Source organism: Triturus cristatus, chromosome 2_1 (assembly GCF_964204655.1).
Source record: "Triturus cristatus chromosome 2_1, aTriCri1.1, whole genome shotgun sequence".
Lineage (NCBI taxonomy): Eukaryota > Metazoa > Chordata > Amphibia > Caudata > Salamandridae > Triturus > Triturus cristatus.
Genome location: NC_140581.1, coordinates 414,211,862 through 414,231,791, shown reverse-complemented (window position 1 = coordinate 414,231,791; position 19,930 = coordinate 414,211,862). Strand labels below are relative to the sequence as shown.

At 46.9% G+C, this 19,930-nt stretch overlaps 1 protein-coding gene across 1 annotated transcript in view; it reads right to left on the bottom strand.

Moving 5' to 3' along the window:
* CWC27 (CWC27 spliceosome associated cyclophilin) overlaps positions 1 to 19,930 on the bottom strand; it is an 873,807-nt gene that overhangs the window by 271,295 nt on the left and 582,582 nt on the right. Inside the window, exon 11 of the mRNA XM_085631671.1 lies at positions 18,288 to 18,391. Coding sequence (XP_085487797.1) covers positions 18,288 to 18,391 — 104 coding nt within the window. The remainder of the gene's footprint in view (positions 1 to 18,287; positions 18,392 to 19,930) is intronic.

The window sequence follows — 19,930 nt, the reverse complement described above, 5'->3', positions numbered from 1 at the left end:
TTTGATCTACTGGAGGGGATGGGGGGGGACGGGTTGAGATTGATGTCTTGGAACGTCAACGGATTGGGGGACCGTATCAAACGGGGTGTTGTGCTGCAATATTTGCGTCGTCTGACTCCTGATGTGGTGTTCTTACAGGAGACGCATCTGGTTGGTAATGTTTGTCATGCCATGAACAGGGGGGGATACCGACTCGTGGCCCATTCTGGTTTCACCACTGGTTCTAGAGGGGTAGGCATTCTCCTGCGATCTTCACTTCCGTTAGAGATCACCAGGGTAGTCCTAGACGATAGAGGGCGCTATGTGGCTCTGACTGGGAGGTGGGAGGGGCAGTCCCTTTCCTTGATCTCGGTCTATGTTCCCCCGGGCCTCCAGAACTCCACCTTCTCAGACTTGGGTCGTATGCTGCTTGGGCTTCCTGACGGTCTTTTGCTTATGGGTGGGGACTTTAATTCAGTTGTCTCGGGTGACCTGGATCGCCACCCGCCCAGGGCCCTCCCTGCTGCCCAGGCGTGGCTCGGCGGACACCTGGAGACCTTCGGTCTGGTGGATTGTTGGAGGTTAATGCATCCAACACAGTGTCAGTACACATTTCACTCTGGGGCCCATGGGAGTCTCTCCAGATTGGATTATTTTCTTATGCCCGCGGCCCAGGCTGCCCGGATTCGAGAGGTTAAACACCTGGCCCGGGGTATCTCTGATCATTCCCCACTGTGGTTGCTTTTTGACACTGGGACGCGGTCCGCTGGGCGGATCGCTCCTATTAACCCTTGGTACCTGCGAGACCCCAAGATCCGTGATAGCCTGATTAAGTCGATTGATCAATATTTTCTTGAGAATGAGGGGTCGGTGTTGTCCTCAGTGTCCCTGTGGGAAGCTTTTAAAGCAGTGCTCCGCGGGCATGCCCTGTCCCAGATTGTGGAGGCTAAGAGGGTTAAGAGAGAGGCGGTGGTGACGCTGGAGACTGAAATATCGGGGCTGGAGGCAGCCTTGGAGGCGGGCGTCACTCCGGATGGGCTGCATGCCCTCAGCCTGAAGCAGTTTGAATATAAGTCTCTTGTTACTGACGCTGCCAAGACCATGTATAGGGAGCAGCAGGGTAGGTTGTATGATGCCGGAGACAAGGCGGGTAAGCTGATTGCCTGGTTGGACAAGAAGGAGAGAGTTAATCGTGTGGTCCCGGAGCTTCGGGCTTCGGATGGAGTGTGTGTGACTGAACCCGGTGAGATTGTGGAGTGTTTTGCTGACCACCTCCGGGCTGTGTACTCCCCGGTGTCTGATCGAGATGAGGACGACTCTCGTCTTCTGCTGCGGGATATTGCCCTGCCCGGCTTATCCGTCGAGGACCGCGAGCTGATGGATGCCCCTTTGTCTGTTGACGAGATTGCTACTGCGATTCGCTCCCTTCGCTCGGGCAAGGCTATGGCCCCAACGGCCTGCCGATTGAACTGTATAAATTACGCCCGGATAAAATCGCGCCTTTCCTCCGTCATATGTTTCAGGAGTCGCTCGAGAGGGGTTCCCTTCCCGACGACCAGCGTCTGGCTACTATAGTGGTGATTCCCAAGGATGGTAAGCCACGTGACCACTGTGCCTCATATAGGCCTATTTCCCTACTAAATGCCGAACCCAAAATCCTTGCTAAGGTCCTCGCTAATCGCTTGCTGAGCGTTATATGTGACTTGATACATCCGGATCAATGCGGCTTCATCCCTCATCGTAATACCGCTCTCAACTTACGGCGTCTGCACGGCGTCCTCGCTAGGGCGGAGTACTTCTCTGAACCGGCCATATTGGTTTCCTTGGACGCCACGATGGCCTTTGATACCATTGAGTGGCCATTCCTTTGGGCCGTCTTGGCGAAGTTTGGCTTTGGGGAGGGATTCCTTAGCTGGGTGAAGCTTCTTTATGCTGGACCAATGGCTCAGGTTGTTGTCAATGGGCGGGTTTCTCGGCCTTTCGCTCTCGGGAGGGGAACTAGGCAGGGGTGCCCGTTGTCCCCGCTGCTCTTTGCTCTCGCCTTGGAACCGCTCGCTGCCTGGCTCCGTTGGGAGCCCTCGATTAGGGGGCTCCGGTGGGCCCCGGGCTTCGAGGATCGGGTCTCATTGTACGCGGATGATATTCTCTTGTATCTCACCTCGCCGCGGAAGTCGCTCAATGTTCTCTTTGATGTCCTTACTTCCTTCGGGAAAAATTCGGGTCTGATAATTAATTGGTCCAAATCTTGTGTGTATCCTATCTCTGGTGGCCTTCCTCTCTTGCCGCCTCGGCTTCCGCTCCAAATATCTCAGTCCGGCTTTAAATACCTGGGGGTGTACGTTTCGTTGGATCCGGCGGTCCGCTACGAGCAGAATCTCCTGTCTCCACTCCGGCGTTTGAGGGCGGATACGGCTCGGTGGTGTAAGTTGCCCTTGTCTCCACTTGGTCGCGCGGCGCTGTTTAAAATGATGTCCCTTCCCAGATTTCTTTATGCACTCCAGAACTCCTTCGATGTCATTCCGGCGGCCTACTTTAGGGAAGTGGAGAGTTTGCAGAGGAGACTGGTTTGGGACGGGCGAGCGCTTATCGCTTTGGCAAAGCTGACTCTCCCCTGGTATGACGGGGGCATCGCGCTTCCTGATATTAGACGGTACTATTGGGCCTCCCAGCTGTCTGCCATTAACCATGCTACGTACGCTCCTGGTTTGAACCCGGCATATGAGATGGATAAATTCCTGCTTCCCGGCGGTAACTATAACAGAGCGCTTTACTCTCGATCCGCTGGTAGGGCCCTTACGGGCCCTACTAGGATTGCGGTACGTGTGTGGCAGGCGGCGAACGTAGCGATGGGCTGGAGTGAGCGTTTAACGTGTGCCACTCCTTTATTCGCCTCAGAACGCTTGGGAAGCCTCTGGACAACGAAAGGCTTCGAGCACTGGGACACGATCGGCATCAGCAGAGTGGGGGACCTATGGGTTAAAGGTGCGGTTAAATCCTTTGCGGCGCTCCAGAGCGAGCACGAGCTTAGTGAAAGAGAGTTCTTCCGTTATGCGCAGGTTCGGCACGCCCTGCTCTCGGTCTTTGGGGAGGGGACCACGGTCCCTGCTTCTTCGCCTCTCGAGGACCGCATACTCGATGGTCACGTCCCCGACAGTACTATCTCCTTGATTTACAAAAAACTGATAAATAATCGGGCTGACCTCTTGGTGCGTCTTCGGGAGGCATGGACGGGAGATGGGGTGGAGTTGGACGACGAGGACTGGCAGACTGCACTGTCATCCCCTAAGGAGGTGGCCATCCCGGCCCGTCTCCGTCTGGTCCAGCTTAAGATTCTCCATCGTGTTTACGTGACGGGCCCCCGCTTGGTCTCGATGGGGTTCTCTGACGACGGACTCTGTAAGCGTGGCTGCGGGCTCAGTGCCACCTTTCTCCACATTCTATGGGAATGCCGCGAGGTGGCGGAATATTGGCGCCTGGTGCATGATGTTATGAGACGAGTCACCGGGGTCGCTCTGCTGCCGGAGGTGCGTCGCTGTGTTCTGAATGTATGGGAGCCCAATGACTATAATGCGGCTCAGGCTCGGTGGGCGGCCTTGGGGAACATGATCGCAAAGAGAGATATAGCGCAGCTTTGGGGTTCCCAACGGCCTCCCACCGTGTCCGTATGGAAGGAGAACATGGACTGGTGCATGTTCAGGGAGAAAACTGTGTATGTGGCTCGTGGTAAACCGGGGGCATGGGGTAGAATTTGGGGGCAGTGGAACGTGTATCGCGGGTCTATCTGTGCTCCCCCCCTGGTGGATACGTCTGGGGTTGCCTCGTCCCCCTTATCCTTGAGGGTTCCTTGCTTATCTCGTACTTCGGAGTACAGATTTGGTTCTCCCGTGGCCCCCCCCTCCCTCTCAGGCCTCCTTTTATTGACCGCCCTCGGGTGGTCGGGTGTGGACTCCCCCGGCTGTGGTTCGACGCCCATTTCAAGTCGTTTCGCCTTGCTTTTTGTTTTTCTTTATTTTTGTTGTTATTTATATTAAAAGTGTGTATCCTGACTTCCCTTATGTGCAGTCTGATCTACTGTAATATAGCGGAGCCCCTGTGGGCCAGTCACTGTTTTTTTGATCTGCTTGACCACTTTAATTACTAGCATATATCTTTCATGATGCTACCCCTTTTAAATCACATATCACACGGTGGGTCTGATTCATCGATGATATTTTTATGATATGGACCGGGAATCATGAAACACTCCAGCAATTTCATAGTTGGTTGAACTCACTTTCACAAGATCTTAAGTTCTCCATAACTTACAGTGACACCAAAATAAACTTTTTAGATGTATGGATACTTAACAACAATGGGAACCTTGAGGTAAGCCTCTAGACTAAGCCCACTGATCGCAATATCTTGTTGCAATTTTCTAGTGGACACCGAGAAATCTGAAGGAAAACTTGTCTTATGGGCAGTTTTTAAGAATCCGCCGAAATTGTACTAATAAAATGGATTATTTGAAAAATGCGGATATCTTACAGGACAAGTTATGTGACAGAGGGTATCCCAGGAAATTGGTAAGGGCAGCTTTAAAACTAGCATGGTTCACACCACGTGAAAATCTATTAACACCTAGGAACAAACAGGTGTCCAACCAAATGACGTGTGTACTTACATATAACCCCAAGGCCACCAAAGTGAAGCAAATTATTTTGCGGAACTGTAGGTTAATAGACCATTTGAATGTCCCCAAGTCTTTGTTTGCATTCCGAAAAGGAAAATTTCAAACGCGCCAGGTTTGCAGCTTCCAGTGCTGGCAGAGTGTAAAGAGACTGGTGATTATACACGTGAAGAGGCAGAAAGAGGAAATAGTTCTTGGATGTTTCCTGTATGATGTAGTTAGGAAGACGAGTGCTTTGAACAGCGCAATATTAAAAGCTCTCCCCTACACTTATGTTAAGTGTGGGATGCCATATATGCCCCGAAGTGGGTATTGAGAAAGGAATTAGCTTACCATCAGTCGCATTTGAATTGAAAGCAAGTAGTGAAGGTATGCCCTATCGAGCATGTGGATTTTCGTTTCCAACAATTAATTGATGTATATAGATGTGCCTAATTTTTAGGTCTCGCCTAGGCAGTGCGCATGCGCTGCCCCAGGAGTGACCTTTAGCCATCAGTCTGCTCCTTTTCCCCACACTCGTGCTTGTGCTGGCATCCACTGTGCGAGAGCGAGCAACGGTGCGCGTGGTAATTGACAACATATGTCTCTCGCGCCGCTGCTGCTCGCTCCCGCAAGGCGCATGGCAGCACAAGCATGAGTGCTTGTCCCTCACGCTTGTTTTCATAAACTTTCACATGCACGCTTGTTTTTAGCCGGCAAGGGCGTTTGGAAACAGCGGTGCACGCAGGGGCCATTTGTTATACTTGTTTGTGGGGGGTTTCAAGCAAAAGATCTTTTGTTTCAGGCAGTCTCTTATATCCCATCCATGTTGCTTCATTACCCTACCACCCCTCCACCCATGCCCCGGTTTCATCTCTCTCCACCCACCCTGGGGTCATTTTCTTCTCCTCACATCTATCCCGTCCTACTTTCTTTTCACTCCCGCCAGCCCATTCCAGTTTTATTTGTGCACTTCCATGAAGTCGCTCGCTTCATACTCCATTCCAATCTCTACTTTTCCAAAAGGTATGAAGAAAAAAAAAATCATTTGTTGACATTCACATATCAAAAACTTCAACATGCACGTCTGTAACGATGAGCTCCTGACATGGCAATGTTAGGATCAAGCAGTGCGTTCATCTGAGTGCAATCAACGGAACGTTTTTAGAAGAAAAATAAACACCAGTATCAAGATTGTAGCATCATAGCACCGTTCTGGTCACGCCTCCCTTAGTTGCCGGCTACTAAAGTCCTGATTTGTATATTATTATTGTTTGTTTCCTGACCTATCGCAATTAACTATCGATGAATATCCCGCTCAGAAAGAATGGGAGCACAAGACTGTCAAGTTCGGTGTTCGCCTGTATGGCAGTTATTCCTTGTCACCCAGATAGCCGCTTAGTGTCTCTAAGTGGGGTGTGTGTGCTGCTGGCCGCAGGAGTCGATGCTGAAGCCTGCAGATAACTGGTACTTCGGAGTTGTACCGAGCATTCTGCAATAATGGGGATACTGCAGTTGGTGCGTGAGCTCGCCTACAACCTCAATGAGCCCCAATCACCTCCGAACCCTCTGCGGTCATGTGAACTGTGCTCAAACCGTGGCATGAATCGGAGCTGCTTCCCATACACTATATCCCTGGCAGGCAGGACTTTACATGTACATGCCAAAACATTGTTCCCTCTCCCACCAGACATCCATTTTTAACTGACAAGAGTCCATGCTATATGCAACATATTCTGACAGCGCTGGCTTTTTAACAATACGTTTCATTCTGGGCCTTGTAGTATTGCTTTAAATATTGTTTTATAAGGTCTAAAAATCGTAACCTGCTAAATAATGGTTGTTAATGAATCATAACTCGTTGAAGATGTGGGGTGGGACATGGATCTACTTGACAGTTCTGGTAGCATGCTTTCAAATCTGTATGAAGATTTGGTGAAATGGTTAAATATCTGGGTGCCTTACTTGTCAGGTAGTTTGGCTCACATATTCTATTCTTGTTCATTTAAATACCGGGTTAGGGCAACAGGGTGAAAAAGGCTGGTTACTGGGTTCTGCACTTTGCCAAAAGCTACCAAGAAATTAATAAAATCTTTCCTGTTTAATTTTGACTAAGCCAGAGAACTTACAAGCAAACAAATAGTGACTAACGCACGCATGCACTCTCTCTGGGATAAGGGAAGGTTTAGTGTCCAAAATCTGCAGTACTGCCTGCTGCCTCATTACTCAATTCTTCCACCACAAAACACTGAACTGGCCTGCAGAGAGTTTTGTCTAGTCACCACATATCATGTGGTTTCAGTTACCCCTCATATAACGCACAACGCAGAGTGAGCTGTGTCTTGTTGCTAAAACAATATACTGCAGCCATTCCACCCGCTGGTACTCTTTGTTGACTTCGGAAGGGTAAAGTATTGACTTGGCCCTGCAGTTACACCTGTGCAACACGGCTGGGCTCTGCTGTGGAAGACGGTGATTGCTTTTATGTGTACATATTTCACCCACACCATAGAAGTGCAAATGCATGGCTGCCAGTGTAAACGCACAATTGACGTGTTTCCGAGTCCCGGGCTGCTCTTCCCGCTCATGGCCACAGGCGTGCTATAGTCACGCATCGCTTCACAAGCCCAGCTGTAGTGAACTCACCCGTGTCAGGAATGCGCTGCTCGTGGCTTCCGTAAGGGCGGTGCCTGGCAGAGTGTAGCGCCTCAGGTTACAACTCTTGGCCGCCCTCATGCTGTTAGTGTCTTGATAAACCTCCTCACCCGTCAGCGTGTGTTCACTGCTGTCCCTTCCGAATCTATGATATCTCACGGCAGTGAAAGAGCTGCGTGGAATGCCTGTAGTGTCTTTCTCAGTAGTGCCTTGAAGACAGCCCTCCTTCCAGAGTTCAAGGCGCTAAGCTGATGAACATTGTTTACTAGTGCTTAGAAACGCCCATTTATCTCCAACGCATCTTGGCTCATTTCATATCTTTAAATAAAAGTGTACGATTATTTGAAAATGTTGAATGTGTGGGCATGCTGATAGGGGATAATCTGCTGCATGGCTAAACTTCTAAGGGCCCAAAGGCGAGACCTATTGGCTATGCCAATGCTTTTTAGTAGTTAGGGTGTACGTTAAGAGAATTCTTTTATGCTTTTCAGCAATAAGTCCTGTACGTTTATGTACGGTTTGAACTTGGTTCTGACTGCAGGGCATCTGGACTTTGTACATCAAGTGAGTGTATTTTAAGTGTACACATGAGTTACACTAGGACTGGCTTACTCAGTTGTTCACAAGGACTATGAGGCATGGGGCCTTTTCTTACATTTACGATGGTGCACGTGGCCCCCCTCTTATCACAATGGTGTTCACTGGTAACCTACATAGTGGTTGAGGTGTTTTTTTATTCTTTCCTCCCCCACCCAGTATGCCTGCTCTTTTGTTTGTTGGCATTTTCCCCGGTGGTACGTTTGCCTGAAATGGTTCGCACAGAGACAGGGACAGCAATTGTTTTTGGTTGGTACAATATGTTATGAGGAGGCCAAGATGTAAATGAAGGCCGAAACGCGTCCGCGTCAACAGTTTTTGACAAGAGGAGTCCAACTATAATTGATAAAACTTTCTACAACTGAATGCACATTTTGAATTAAGGTTTTTAGAGGGGTGATAACCTCGTGTGCATATAAGACGACCTCACAGTGTATTGCCTTTATTTAATAGGCGAACACCGTTTTTCTATTAAGTGGGTAGAAGGGATTTATGAATTGTGTTGATTTGTATATATATGTTGTTGCATACATGTTTGTATGTTCTAAAAGATAATATCAAAATAATGATGACTAAGAAAATCAATATAAAAATAACAAACATTTCGTAAAAATGTGTCTGTGATATGTGATTTGTTGTTTGGAATAAGGAACATGAACTAACGACAGGACTATGTACTGTGAATAGGGTAATATGAAATTCCCTATGGTTATGTAGATATAGATATATTTTTTCCTCCTTGCTATTCCTTTCTTCTTTACCTTTGTGTAGCTCTTTTTTAGGGATTAGGATTTGAGCCATGATGACCTTTGCAAGGCCAGACCACTGTTAATGATCCTGGCATCCATGTCAATGAGAACTGAGAACAACATACATTCCACATCCACTGCTTCTTTGCCCAACTGAAACATGACACTGCATGCCTTCTGGGCATATTCTTGGAGGAAATGGGAGAACTTGGTCTAAATGCTAGACACCATAGCCAGCCTTGACTGCATTGGCATTAGTTGACATCAGGGCGAGACCTCCGGATGGGTTAATCTTAATACCCTGCATCTTTAGACACTTTACCTCACGTGTATAGAGAAACTTTGTCTCATGTTCATGTGGGAGGACACTGCTTTTCCCTTCAGGGAAGCTACCATTATATTCATAGCAGACTAAGGTGGTGGACTGCTGGACACAACACCTGGATGGTCCTTGGGAATTGAAGACTAGTATCTACTGACTACGATTAAAGGTTCAGAGAAAGTCCTCTTTCAAATCTCTTGATCCTGTTTCAGAACCTTTGGTTTGTAGATAGGATTGGTTTGGTGAGACAATAACAATCAACTTGAAACAGGCCTCCCATTCTGCAGCTGGGGTACAGAGTTTCAATGAAAAGAATCTACAAAGCCTTGGTCAACCTTTGGAAGTGTGTTTTAGCATGGAGAGCTCTCTTCCAAGAAGAGAGCCAAGGATAGGGTCAAAAATAGAATTGCTGTACCCCTAAAGGCCTGTTCTGAAGTCATGGTTGGTATCTGGACCTAAGCCCGCAGGATGAACTGAGCAGGGGCACTGGGGCCATGGTCTGACCCTCTTGCCTTAGGTTTGGCACCCAGGACTCTGGCAGCTCCACTGGGGAAGCTATGGCAGATCATGGAAGCCATGTCTGAGGAGATGGGAGAACTGTGACTCGGGGGAGAAGGATCGCATGGGTCTGTTGGGACTTTAACTTCCAATTGAGGTTATAAAGGAAAGGACGGAAGACAGCATGAAGGCAAAGGATACAGCTGGATCCACAGGGATTGGTGTGGTATAGTCTAGAGAATCCAATAAATTTGATCGGCCTGCCATTGATTCCAAAACCTGCTGGAGGAAAAGCCAGTGGAAAGTCTACTGTAGTTTGTGTCCAGAACACATGGCCAGTACCAGACCAACTTCCTAAGATTCCAACTGTTGTGCTGTAGACATTGACATCAAGTCCTGTTCTGGGAGGAAATGTACATTAAGAGCAAGAGACAGGGCATGTGCTTCTTGGTATGGTGCAAATCCAGTGTCTGAGAGACCTTCCAACAGGAGAGAAGCAGGAGGCAGTCTACTAGTGCTTGCTAGTTCTGGTACTTTGGAGACAAGCCTGGGTAATTCTAATCACCAGGGGTTCCATACCCACTGCTTGCTGATTGGGTGGGCTATCCTCCCTCAACAGCCACTTGCACAGTACTGGAGGAGATGCCAGAATGCAACCATGACAGAGATCGTCTACAGGAGAAGCTGAACTCAACTCAGAGGTGCAAGTCTCCTGAGTCACTGAAGCAGGTAGGAATTTTATCTTTAAACATATGTCCAGTGCCAACCCAGTTGCCTCAGTGGTATTGTGCCTCTAGAATCGAGGGTGGTTGTTGTTCAATGTTTGCTTGAAATCAATAAAGAGATTTAAACCATAAACATATGTCCAGAGAGAGAGATGAACTCGTACTCTTAGTGCCTAGGGACTCTCATCACCACACCCAGAAAGAGACATTGCCTGGTGAACAGCAGCTCGGGGTATTGCCACCCAGACAAGGAGTTCAACTCCAAAGGGCAAAATTGCCTATGGAGCAGAGAGTTTTGACTCCAAAGGATGTTTCCTCCTGGGTGCTTCAGACTCTTCTCTAATAGGATCTGGCTGGATGGAAAATGTCAGCAGGCGCCAGGAGACAGTAATTCTTTTGACGATGTGGTTTCTTGTTCCCCAGGGTAAATTGCATCACTTTCCACTGTCCAGTGATCAGTAGGATTACAGGAATGGATGATTCACTATATGAGAGGAAAAAAGGGTGCTCGATACAGCACCCGATAATGTAAACCCTGTACTTCCTAATTCTTGAAGAACATCTCTAACACAAATCAGTGCAAACCTACTCTGCATGCACGGCAGGTGATTCTGGAAGGAGGTTGTACTGATGGTACCACACAGAGCTAAGTCATTAGCTAGATTACTATTGATTAGCATGAGATGCAGAGGTTACGAAAAGCAGCAGCTAGGATTGGCTGATGATACTGGACCCATGGCTTAAAGCTGGAGTACCGTGGCACAAGCTACATAATCTGAAGGAAGAAAGAAATGAGGGCGGGGGTAAAATCACTAAAAGAATAGGCTCTCCTTCTCCTCCCACGCTGGGGCTAAGCCTGCTAGAAAAATTTGAAGATCTTGAGAGAAGTAGGTTCTGATTCACACACCGATGAGCATAAAAAAGGGAAATGGTGAGGATATACAAACATGCCACATATGATACAATAAAGACTGCATTTAAAGAGTTCCCTGTCTCACCACAAGGTGGGAGAGATACAAACACCGAGAACAGAAAGAGCCAGGATGTAAGGTGTTACAAATGGGGTCTCTAGTTGGCAGGGGTTTGTACCCTGTCCAAGTAGGGACCTCACTCTAGTCAGGGTAAGGGAGTCAAACAGCAAAGACAACCCCTGCTCACCCCCATGGCAGCTTGGCAAGAACAGTCAGGCTTAGCTCAGAAGCAATGTGTAAATCATGTGTACCCACACACAAAGTAACAGTGACAACACTACAAAAGGAGTCCACACCAGTTTAGAAAAATACCCAATATTTACCTGAATAAAACAAGACCAAAACAACAAACATCCAACATACACAAGTCAAAATGTCACTTTTAAAAGGTTAAGCAAGTTTAGTCCATAGAAATAAATGGATGCGTTGTTTAAGTACCTTAGATGCCTCAAAAATCAAAGACGGTGCAAGGTGCAGGGGAGTTGAGGCGCCGGAAAAGAAAAGCGATGCATTGGTTCCTTAATACGCAGGGGATGTGATGTGTTGGTATCTCACTGGCAGGGGAGGTGATGCGTTGGTTCCTTACTGCTAAGCAGGGGAGGTGATGCGTTGGTTCCCTACTGACCGAGAAGGTGATGCGTTGGTTTCCAGACACGCAGCTTGGGTTCCTTACTGCGGTGTTGAAGAAGAGTCGGCGTCGAGGGACGAGGCTTCGAAATTCCAGATGCGCTACGTTGGTGCGAGAGCGACAATGCAGGCGCTGCATCGATTTCACAGCCACAACGCAGGCGCTGCATCGATTCTTCAGCCGAGAGCAGGTGCTGTGTTGGAGCAGGTGCCAGAGAGGTCGATGACACAGTGCTTGAGACTCAAGCTGCAGCAATTTTTCAGACGCACTGCGACAGTGAGCTGGGCCTGTGGTGAAAACCATGGTCGATGCGCCCAGTGGGAACCACCCTTTGGTGCAGGCCACAGCGATGCATCGATCATTTGCAGCAATGCGTTGAGAAAACAGGCGATGGGAGTTGATGTGTGGATTTTCTTCTTAAGATCACCAGGTTACACTTCTAAGGGCCCAGGAACTGGATATGAAACCGCTTCACAAGTCCGTCCGGAATCTCAGCAGAAGAGCCCAGGCACTGCTAGGTGAAGTCTTTGATGGCCCTGAGTCTTCTTAACAGGAGGCAAGCATGCACAAGCCCACGGTGATTCTTGGAGACAGGAAGTAGAAAGCAAAGTTCCGTCCTTTCACTCCCAGTACAGAGCCAGCAAGCAGCAGGCCATCACAACAAAGCAACAGGCAGAGTGGCAGTCCCTCCTACAGCATCCAGCTATTTTTCCTGGCAGAATGTCCTCAATCCAGAAGTGTTCTGATTTTGGAGAATCAGAAGTCCGATACTTATACCCATTTCTGCCTTTGAAGTAGGCAAACTTCAAAGGAAAATCTATGTAGTGCACAAGACCCTGCCTTTACCTGAACTGGCTCTAGACACAACAGGAGGGTGGAGACAGCTTTGTGTGAGGGCAGGCAAAGCCTTACTCAGGTGTCATTGACAACTCCTTCCACAGCTCTAGCACAGGCCTGGTGATGGGTCATCAGGATATGCAAGGCACACCTCAGCCCCATTTTTATGACGGTCTAGAGTGAATGCACAAGATCCCAATTGTCAGCCAACCCAGACGTGCATTCTACAGACAGGCAGAGGCACAGAATGGTTAAACAAGAAAATGCCCACTTTCTAAAAGTGTGATTTTCAAACACACAATTTAAAAACAAACTTCACCAATAGATATATTTTTAAATTGGGTGTTCAGAGACCCCAAACTTTAAATCTCTATCTGCTTCCAATGGAAAATTATACTATAACCCCCCTAATCCTACCATCGATCCCCTATGGCCTACCTGCCTTGGACCCACCCCCACAACCAAGGATTCAATTAAGAGCTTAGGCATCTGGCTGGATAAATCCCTCAACTTTAACTGCCAAGCAGCCAAACTTTCAGCGACATGCTTCGGTCTGCTCAGGCTTATTCGGAAAATCCTTACTTTACTACCCTTCCAAGCAAGGCAGATTATGATCCAAGGTCTCATTCTGTCGCGCCTTGACTTCGGGAATGCCCTTTACCTGGGGGCCCCTCAGGTCACTTTATGCAAGCTCCAGGTCATCCAAAATTGCACAGCACGAACCCTCCTCCAGATCCCACGTCGACTCCCTATTAAATCCGGACTGAAGAATCTTCATTGGCTTCCAGTGAGGGAAAGAATTGAATTTAAGAGCCTCTGTATCGTTCACCGAGCCTTCTGGAAAACGAGCGCTCTCATTAACCAATCACTGATTACCCCCTACATACCGAACAGATAGCTCAGATCAAATTCCTCCATCCTTATCACTGTCCCCAGGATCAAAAGAGTAAGATGTGGAGGCCGCTCATTCTCTTATAACTCGGCCAAGCTCTGGAACGCCCTCCCCCTCCATCTCCGATCAGAGCCCAACCTGCTCTCTTTCCGCAGACAGCTAAAAACCCTGCTTTTCAATAAATCAGACTAGTGCCATAACTCTCATCCACACGCCTGTCCACCAGCGCTAGGACGCCTCAGGGTAGCTATCGCGCTCAATAAATCCTCTTTTCATTTCATTTCATTTCATACTTAAAGATATTTCAAGGCAATCCCCATGTTATCCCATAGGAGAAACAGTCCTTGTAATAGTGAAAAATGAAATTAGCAGTATTTCACGAATTGCACAAGTAAAACAAACCAGAACATGTCCTACTTTTTAAATACACTGTGTCCTGCCCGTGGGGACGCCTTGGGCCTACCTTAGAGGTGCCTTACGTGGACTAAAAGGGGAGGTTTGGGCCTGGCAAGCAGGTGCACTTGGCAGGTCGAAATATCAGTTTAAAACTGCACACAGACATTGCAGTGGCAGGTCTTAGACATGTTTGCAGGGCTACTCATGTGGGTGGTACAATAAGAGCTGCAGGCCCAGCAGCAGCCTTTGAATTACAGACCCTGGGCTCACCTGGTGCACTTTACTAGGGACTTACTAGCAAATCAAATATGCCAATAATGGATAAACCAATCACCAATACACTTTAGACAGAGAACATATGCACCTAAGCACTGGTTAGCAGTAGTAAAGTGCCCAGACTCCTAAAGCTAAAAAAACAGGTCAGAAAAAATAGGAGGCAGAAGGCAAAAAGTTTGAGGATAACCCTGCAAAAAGGGTCAGGTCCAATATTAAGATATTTAGATTTATGGAAAAACTTAAAACCATACATGCTTGGATTTGTTGCTAAAACATTTCTTGGTTGCAGGTCTTCAGCTTGAGATCACTGGCTTGCTGCTTGCGACCCCAGGCTTCATCAAGGTCGGCTGTGGAAAATCCACTTGAAACTGGAGTCCCGGATGTCAGTTTTATTGTCCCCCTGGGACATCATTGCTAAGTGCACTTTGAGCACCTTGGAGACAAGATCCTCCTGGTTAACAGAGGAGTGGAAGAATGGATACATACACCCGGGCACCTTGCCATGTAAAGTCAAGAGGAACAATGTCGGCCGAGAGCTCAAGCTGCTGATTAAGTGACAGCAGGCCCTGAAGCATCCAAACATGTCCTTTCTCGGGTGTCTTTCTGCTCCCTACGGAGCCGCAAGGAACTTCCTGGGAACACTGAGGTTACGCCTCCTGCTCCACAGCACTTCTGGACTTTTGTTCTCTCCCCTGCTACTCTATGGCAGGTTTATTCTTTTTCCCCTCAGCTCTCTTCTTCTCCACTACAGTCCTGTCACTTTTGTTCTTTGTGTCTGCAGTGGCGTTGCCGCCTATCTTAGGTGGTAAGGCACCCCAGAAAAAAGGGGGGGGGGGAGATAAAATAAAAATAAAGACTTACTGCCGCTCTGATTCCGCTGACGACTTCATCACTGCTCCTCTCATCCGCCCAAACATGGATGGGCCTCAAAGAACAGGTTCCCCCCGCAATCCAGATGCTGCTCTCATGCTACACCTAGCATGAGAGTCACGCAAAGATTGGTCTGAGCGGCCTCATTTGCAACTCAGACAGTGCCTGAGAGCCTGTGGCTTTTATCCAACCAGGCTGTGCAACATAGTTAGGCTGGAGAAGCATAAGCGCGCATGTCTGTTTGGCTGGCCTAAGACGGCTGGCAAAAGTGACATGCGCACTTTTAAGTGCACACTACTCCTCCTCCCTGTGATGCCCGGCCCCGCTCTGCCCTATACACATTGATTGCCCGGATCGTGGCTCAGACAGTAATAAATAGAATGATAATAGCATTGTGTTATTATCATTTTATTGATCATCTGCTGGCACTGGGCAGTGGGGCGATGCTCCTCGGCCATTTTGGAGGAGCCGCTCCTGTGTTTCTGTTTATGCCCGCTAACTCTACGCTGAAAGTGTAAACCTGGGCATAGAAGGGTCGGCGGCTGGTCTTCCAGTGGCTTTAACTGGATGAGTAGGCCGCTTTTGCCACTGCGGAGGTGCCCGTGATAGTTACAGGGCGACAGCGAAACCAGTTTACCACCTTTGTCGTGCCTCAACGGATAGGCGAGCTGCTACCTTCCATGATGTTGTAAGCTCAGTGTCAGTGACAATTTTACACAGAGTGCTTGTGTTTCCGTTTGAGTCCCAGGGATTTGATTTATTTGATTGCTTTGAACAGTCTGCCAGACACCAGAAGCAGATGTACATACCCTCATGCTGCAGTTGCACAGGCTGGGCGCACTGGTGCTGTGTGTAAGGCTTCTGCCTTAAAGTGTATTTCTCAACTCTGGTCTCATGCCTCAGCCCTCTTTCCTTGCTTTCTTTGTTCGCTGGATTCTTTCTTTCTCTTGAAGTATTTCTAGTGGCCAATCTACAACATTACCAACTCCGCTTCTTACTGACTTCATGGGTGCGTCTGGCTTAAGTTGTGCCTTGCAGTTTCTCTAATCCGGAGTACTTCTGTCACTCTTTTCTGTCTTTTTGTTTCGCCGTTTTACAAATTATATTTATTGTGTGTTTATTTTGTTTCAAATGTTTCTATCTGACTGTCTCTTGCATTTCAGTCACCCTGTTTGGTTCTCTTTATTTGTCCTACATGTTGTTCTTCCTTTTCAGAGCACAGGACCTGCAAGTGCCAGGGCTCTTTATATGAACTGTCCGTATGCCCTCTGGTTCAGTTTCCAAGCAGGTACATGCCTGTATTTTATTTATTTTGTTTGGCACATCACTACTATTTCTCCTACTGAATCAACACAGCCCTGTGTGTATAGATGTGAAATCTGAAACCCTAAGGTTAATACAGGTTTCTACTCTTTCTACTTGTACTTCCTCCTACACTGTCTTCCAGCCTAAGTGCCTCTCTGATCTCAGAACATATAATTTTCCCCAATATTGAACTAACTGTATTTTCTGAATATTTCATCCGTGCTAAGCATGCTATTGTTTTTGGATTGTGAAAGAGACTGTTACTGTGTATTTACTAAGTGAGAACACAGACTCGAAGTAAGAAAGTAATTTGGGTATATTGATACTCATGTCTCAGAATATAACAAAAAAAAGACAGAACGCAACATGCAGATTGCATACAAGCGCTTATGTAGGGGTTATTTTAGTCCTTAAATGTTACATGTTCAACTATTATTTAATTTCCTCTTAAAAGTCAATAGTAGTACGAACATTTGTCTAATTCTGCTGCAATATACCTCTTAGTTGTTACCATCTATAAATGATCACTTCAACATTAAAGACAACAAAACTACATTTGTTGTTCCTCAAAGCTGCCATGTATAATAATAGTGTCTGCACTGGATACACAGGTGGCTTGCCTTTTCAAGTCTTTCCAGGTTGTTCTGCAGGCACCGCCTTTTTGAGCAAAGTGATGCACCTAACAGCAGGGTAATCGCCATTCTGGTGTACGCACAACAGAGGCACAAAGGGGTGTGAGCTATCTACTCCTGGCTTTGAAGAGTCACATAGATGGTGATTAGGAAAGTATTAAAAGGCTGGTTTCACTTAAAGCATCCTTCACACTCTGAACAAAAAAGACTGGTGCCCCCCTTTTCATCCCTACCATCTACCAAATGGCAGTGCAACAGGAACAATATTTTATTCAGGAGCTCCTTTCAGAAAGAGAACCAAATTGAATTTCTAAGGGGACCCAGTCTCCTTTATCCCTACTCCAGTGTGTAGGTCTCCTCTGTCCTGCTTCAGGAATGTCAGCAATACACTTCTAATGTCAGGGAAAACAAAATCACAACCGTCTTGTGCACAGGAATAGGCCAGGGACTTCCAAAATTAAACCCACAACTCTCCATTACTTTGCATCCCTTATACGTGCAATGCATATACAACACTGGCCAAATACACGCACACGTATTACATATACTTGGAATGTTAGCTTTAAGTACCTTGCATATTACCGGTTGCTCCGAGGTGCCATAGAAATAACCTAGATGGAGTACTCTACAAAAAAAGTCTAATATCTGACAGCACCTTGCCAAGATGCTCTCAGCCAATGCCAAATAACTCACTTTTTTGTGAGAAAGTAAAGAATAAAATAAAATAAACTTTAATAAGGATTAGTGAGGGAAGATCATTAAATGGGACATTTTAGTTTTTTTGCACCAACTCCTACTTGAGAAGTGTACAGACCCTGCGCCAAGGTTGCCATATGCCAGACTATGTTTAAAAGGGCTGCCCTTGGGTTAGGGTACAGCAGGCTAGTTCTCTTAATGTTTAAGACTCAGACGTTTCAAGCTGTCTGCCCTGAATACGCCAAACTATGTATAATGTTTCTTTCTTTCAGCAGCTCACATCCTCAGATTGCTTTCTACAGCTTACATCCTAACATTGCTTGCTACCTCAGAAAGCCTTCTCCCACTGTACCCTTAAAACCCACATGAAAACACTGACCTTGACACTGAATGCCTTCTATGTCTGAGTATAGCCTGCTCTCAGTCTCATGCCTGTCTGACTTAATATCTCTTATTGTAATTCTGTAAAAGGCTGACACCTCTACTTTAAAACCCTATCCCTGCAACCTAACATTACCTAATCTCCAGAAGCCTATTTATCTCACCAACCATTTACCTGAAACCACATAGCCTCCGCTAATGAACACACTTAACTGATATTAATTAAAATATACCTCCAGATTTCTCTTCCATTTGTTGCGTATCATTTTCTTCTTTCCTTTGCTTTGCTGCAATAAGCTCACGTTTTAGCTGACGAGCTTCTTTCCGCAGTTCTTCACTGAAAGAGAACACAATTATTATTTGTAAAAGTTTCTGTGCACATTTTCACACCAAATCCCCATATGTACTCAATCAACTCAGTAGAAGCTTTTAATCAGAGGAAACATATTTAGAGCTCAGGTTGTAATGGGATTTCGACAGCTCATAAATGGTATCAAAAGCCAACCTTTCAAATCCTGCTAGTCAGTCCTTCTTTACAGCCCATGAATACAAGAAGATTTGAAATATATTTATTCATGCTGTTAAGTTAAGTTAAGTTAAGCTCAACCCTCAACGAAAACGTTTAATGCATTTTACTTGCTAGTGCATTTTTCAGCTTTATCAGGTGTTGCACAACAGGAGAATTAGTAGTAAGTAAGTAAAACATTTGTAAAGTGCACAAATGCCAGGGCGTCTTGGTGCTGAATGTGACGTGTACCGTATGCTTCACCAGAGAGGGGAGATATTGCTTCTTACTTGGGAATAATCAGGTCTCAAGCATCTTCCTGAGTCTATTTGATTGTAGCCTAGTTACAACCGGCAGCATATTCCAGAACTTTGCTGCCCGATGGGAGAGACTTCTTCCCCCCCACCATCTTGCCATTCGAATTTAGGGCCCTGAACAAGCCCTTTGCTAGATGATCTTAAGTCCCGCCGCCGGACATGCCAGGAAAAAAGTTTCTGTAGGTCCAGAGGCCCTCCACCGTATAGTGCTTTATGCACCAGACAAAGAGCCTTAAATTCAATTATTTCCAAGACCGGAAGCCAATGGTGGCCCTAATGCTGTTGGAAATGGTATGGAATTTAGGGCTGAGCTGATCATCAAACATGACTCTTAAGTTTCTGACATTATCAGTGAGATCAGGACAGCATCCTGCCTCTACTTGCCACCACAGGCGATTCCAAAGTACTGATCCCTTTCCGAACTCAACGACCTCTGTTTTATCTGTGTTTAGTTTAAGATAATTCAGATGCATCCACCCAATGATGTGCTTCAGACAGTTGTGGAACCTCATCCCACTACTTCTGCACCAAAGCATATAGATATGACAATCTGAGTGTCGTCTGCGTAATAGACCAATGAGAACCCATGTGCCTTAATCAGCTTAGCCAGAGGAGTGACGTAGATGTTAACGACGATAGGTGACAGTGCTGAGCCTTGAGGAACTCCACAAGGGAGTAAAAAAGGCCTCAGATGTAAGATTACCCCAGCACAGCCTCTGTTCACTCAAAACAAGGAAAGAGGTGAGCAGAGTTAGAGCCATCCCCTTAATTCCGACTGACTTCAGCCACTGCGTTAGTACCAGATAACTGACAGTGTCAAACGCCGTTGAGAGGTCAAGTAGGATGAAGATGGCCCTTACCCCACTGTCAAGCTGTTTATGTATCTCCTAGGTGGTCATGACTAAGGCTGATTGTGTCAACAACAACATAAAAGGGTCCTCGCTCAAACAGATCAAAAAAAGAAAGAAAAAAGCCCCACATGTGGTGTTGCAGCGGCAGACCTTTTACAAAGGTTAACTGGTCCGTTGCTAATTGTCGTACTCGGGGGAGGGGG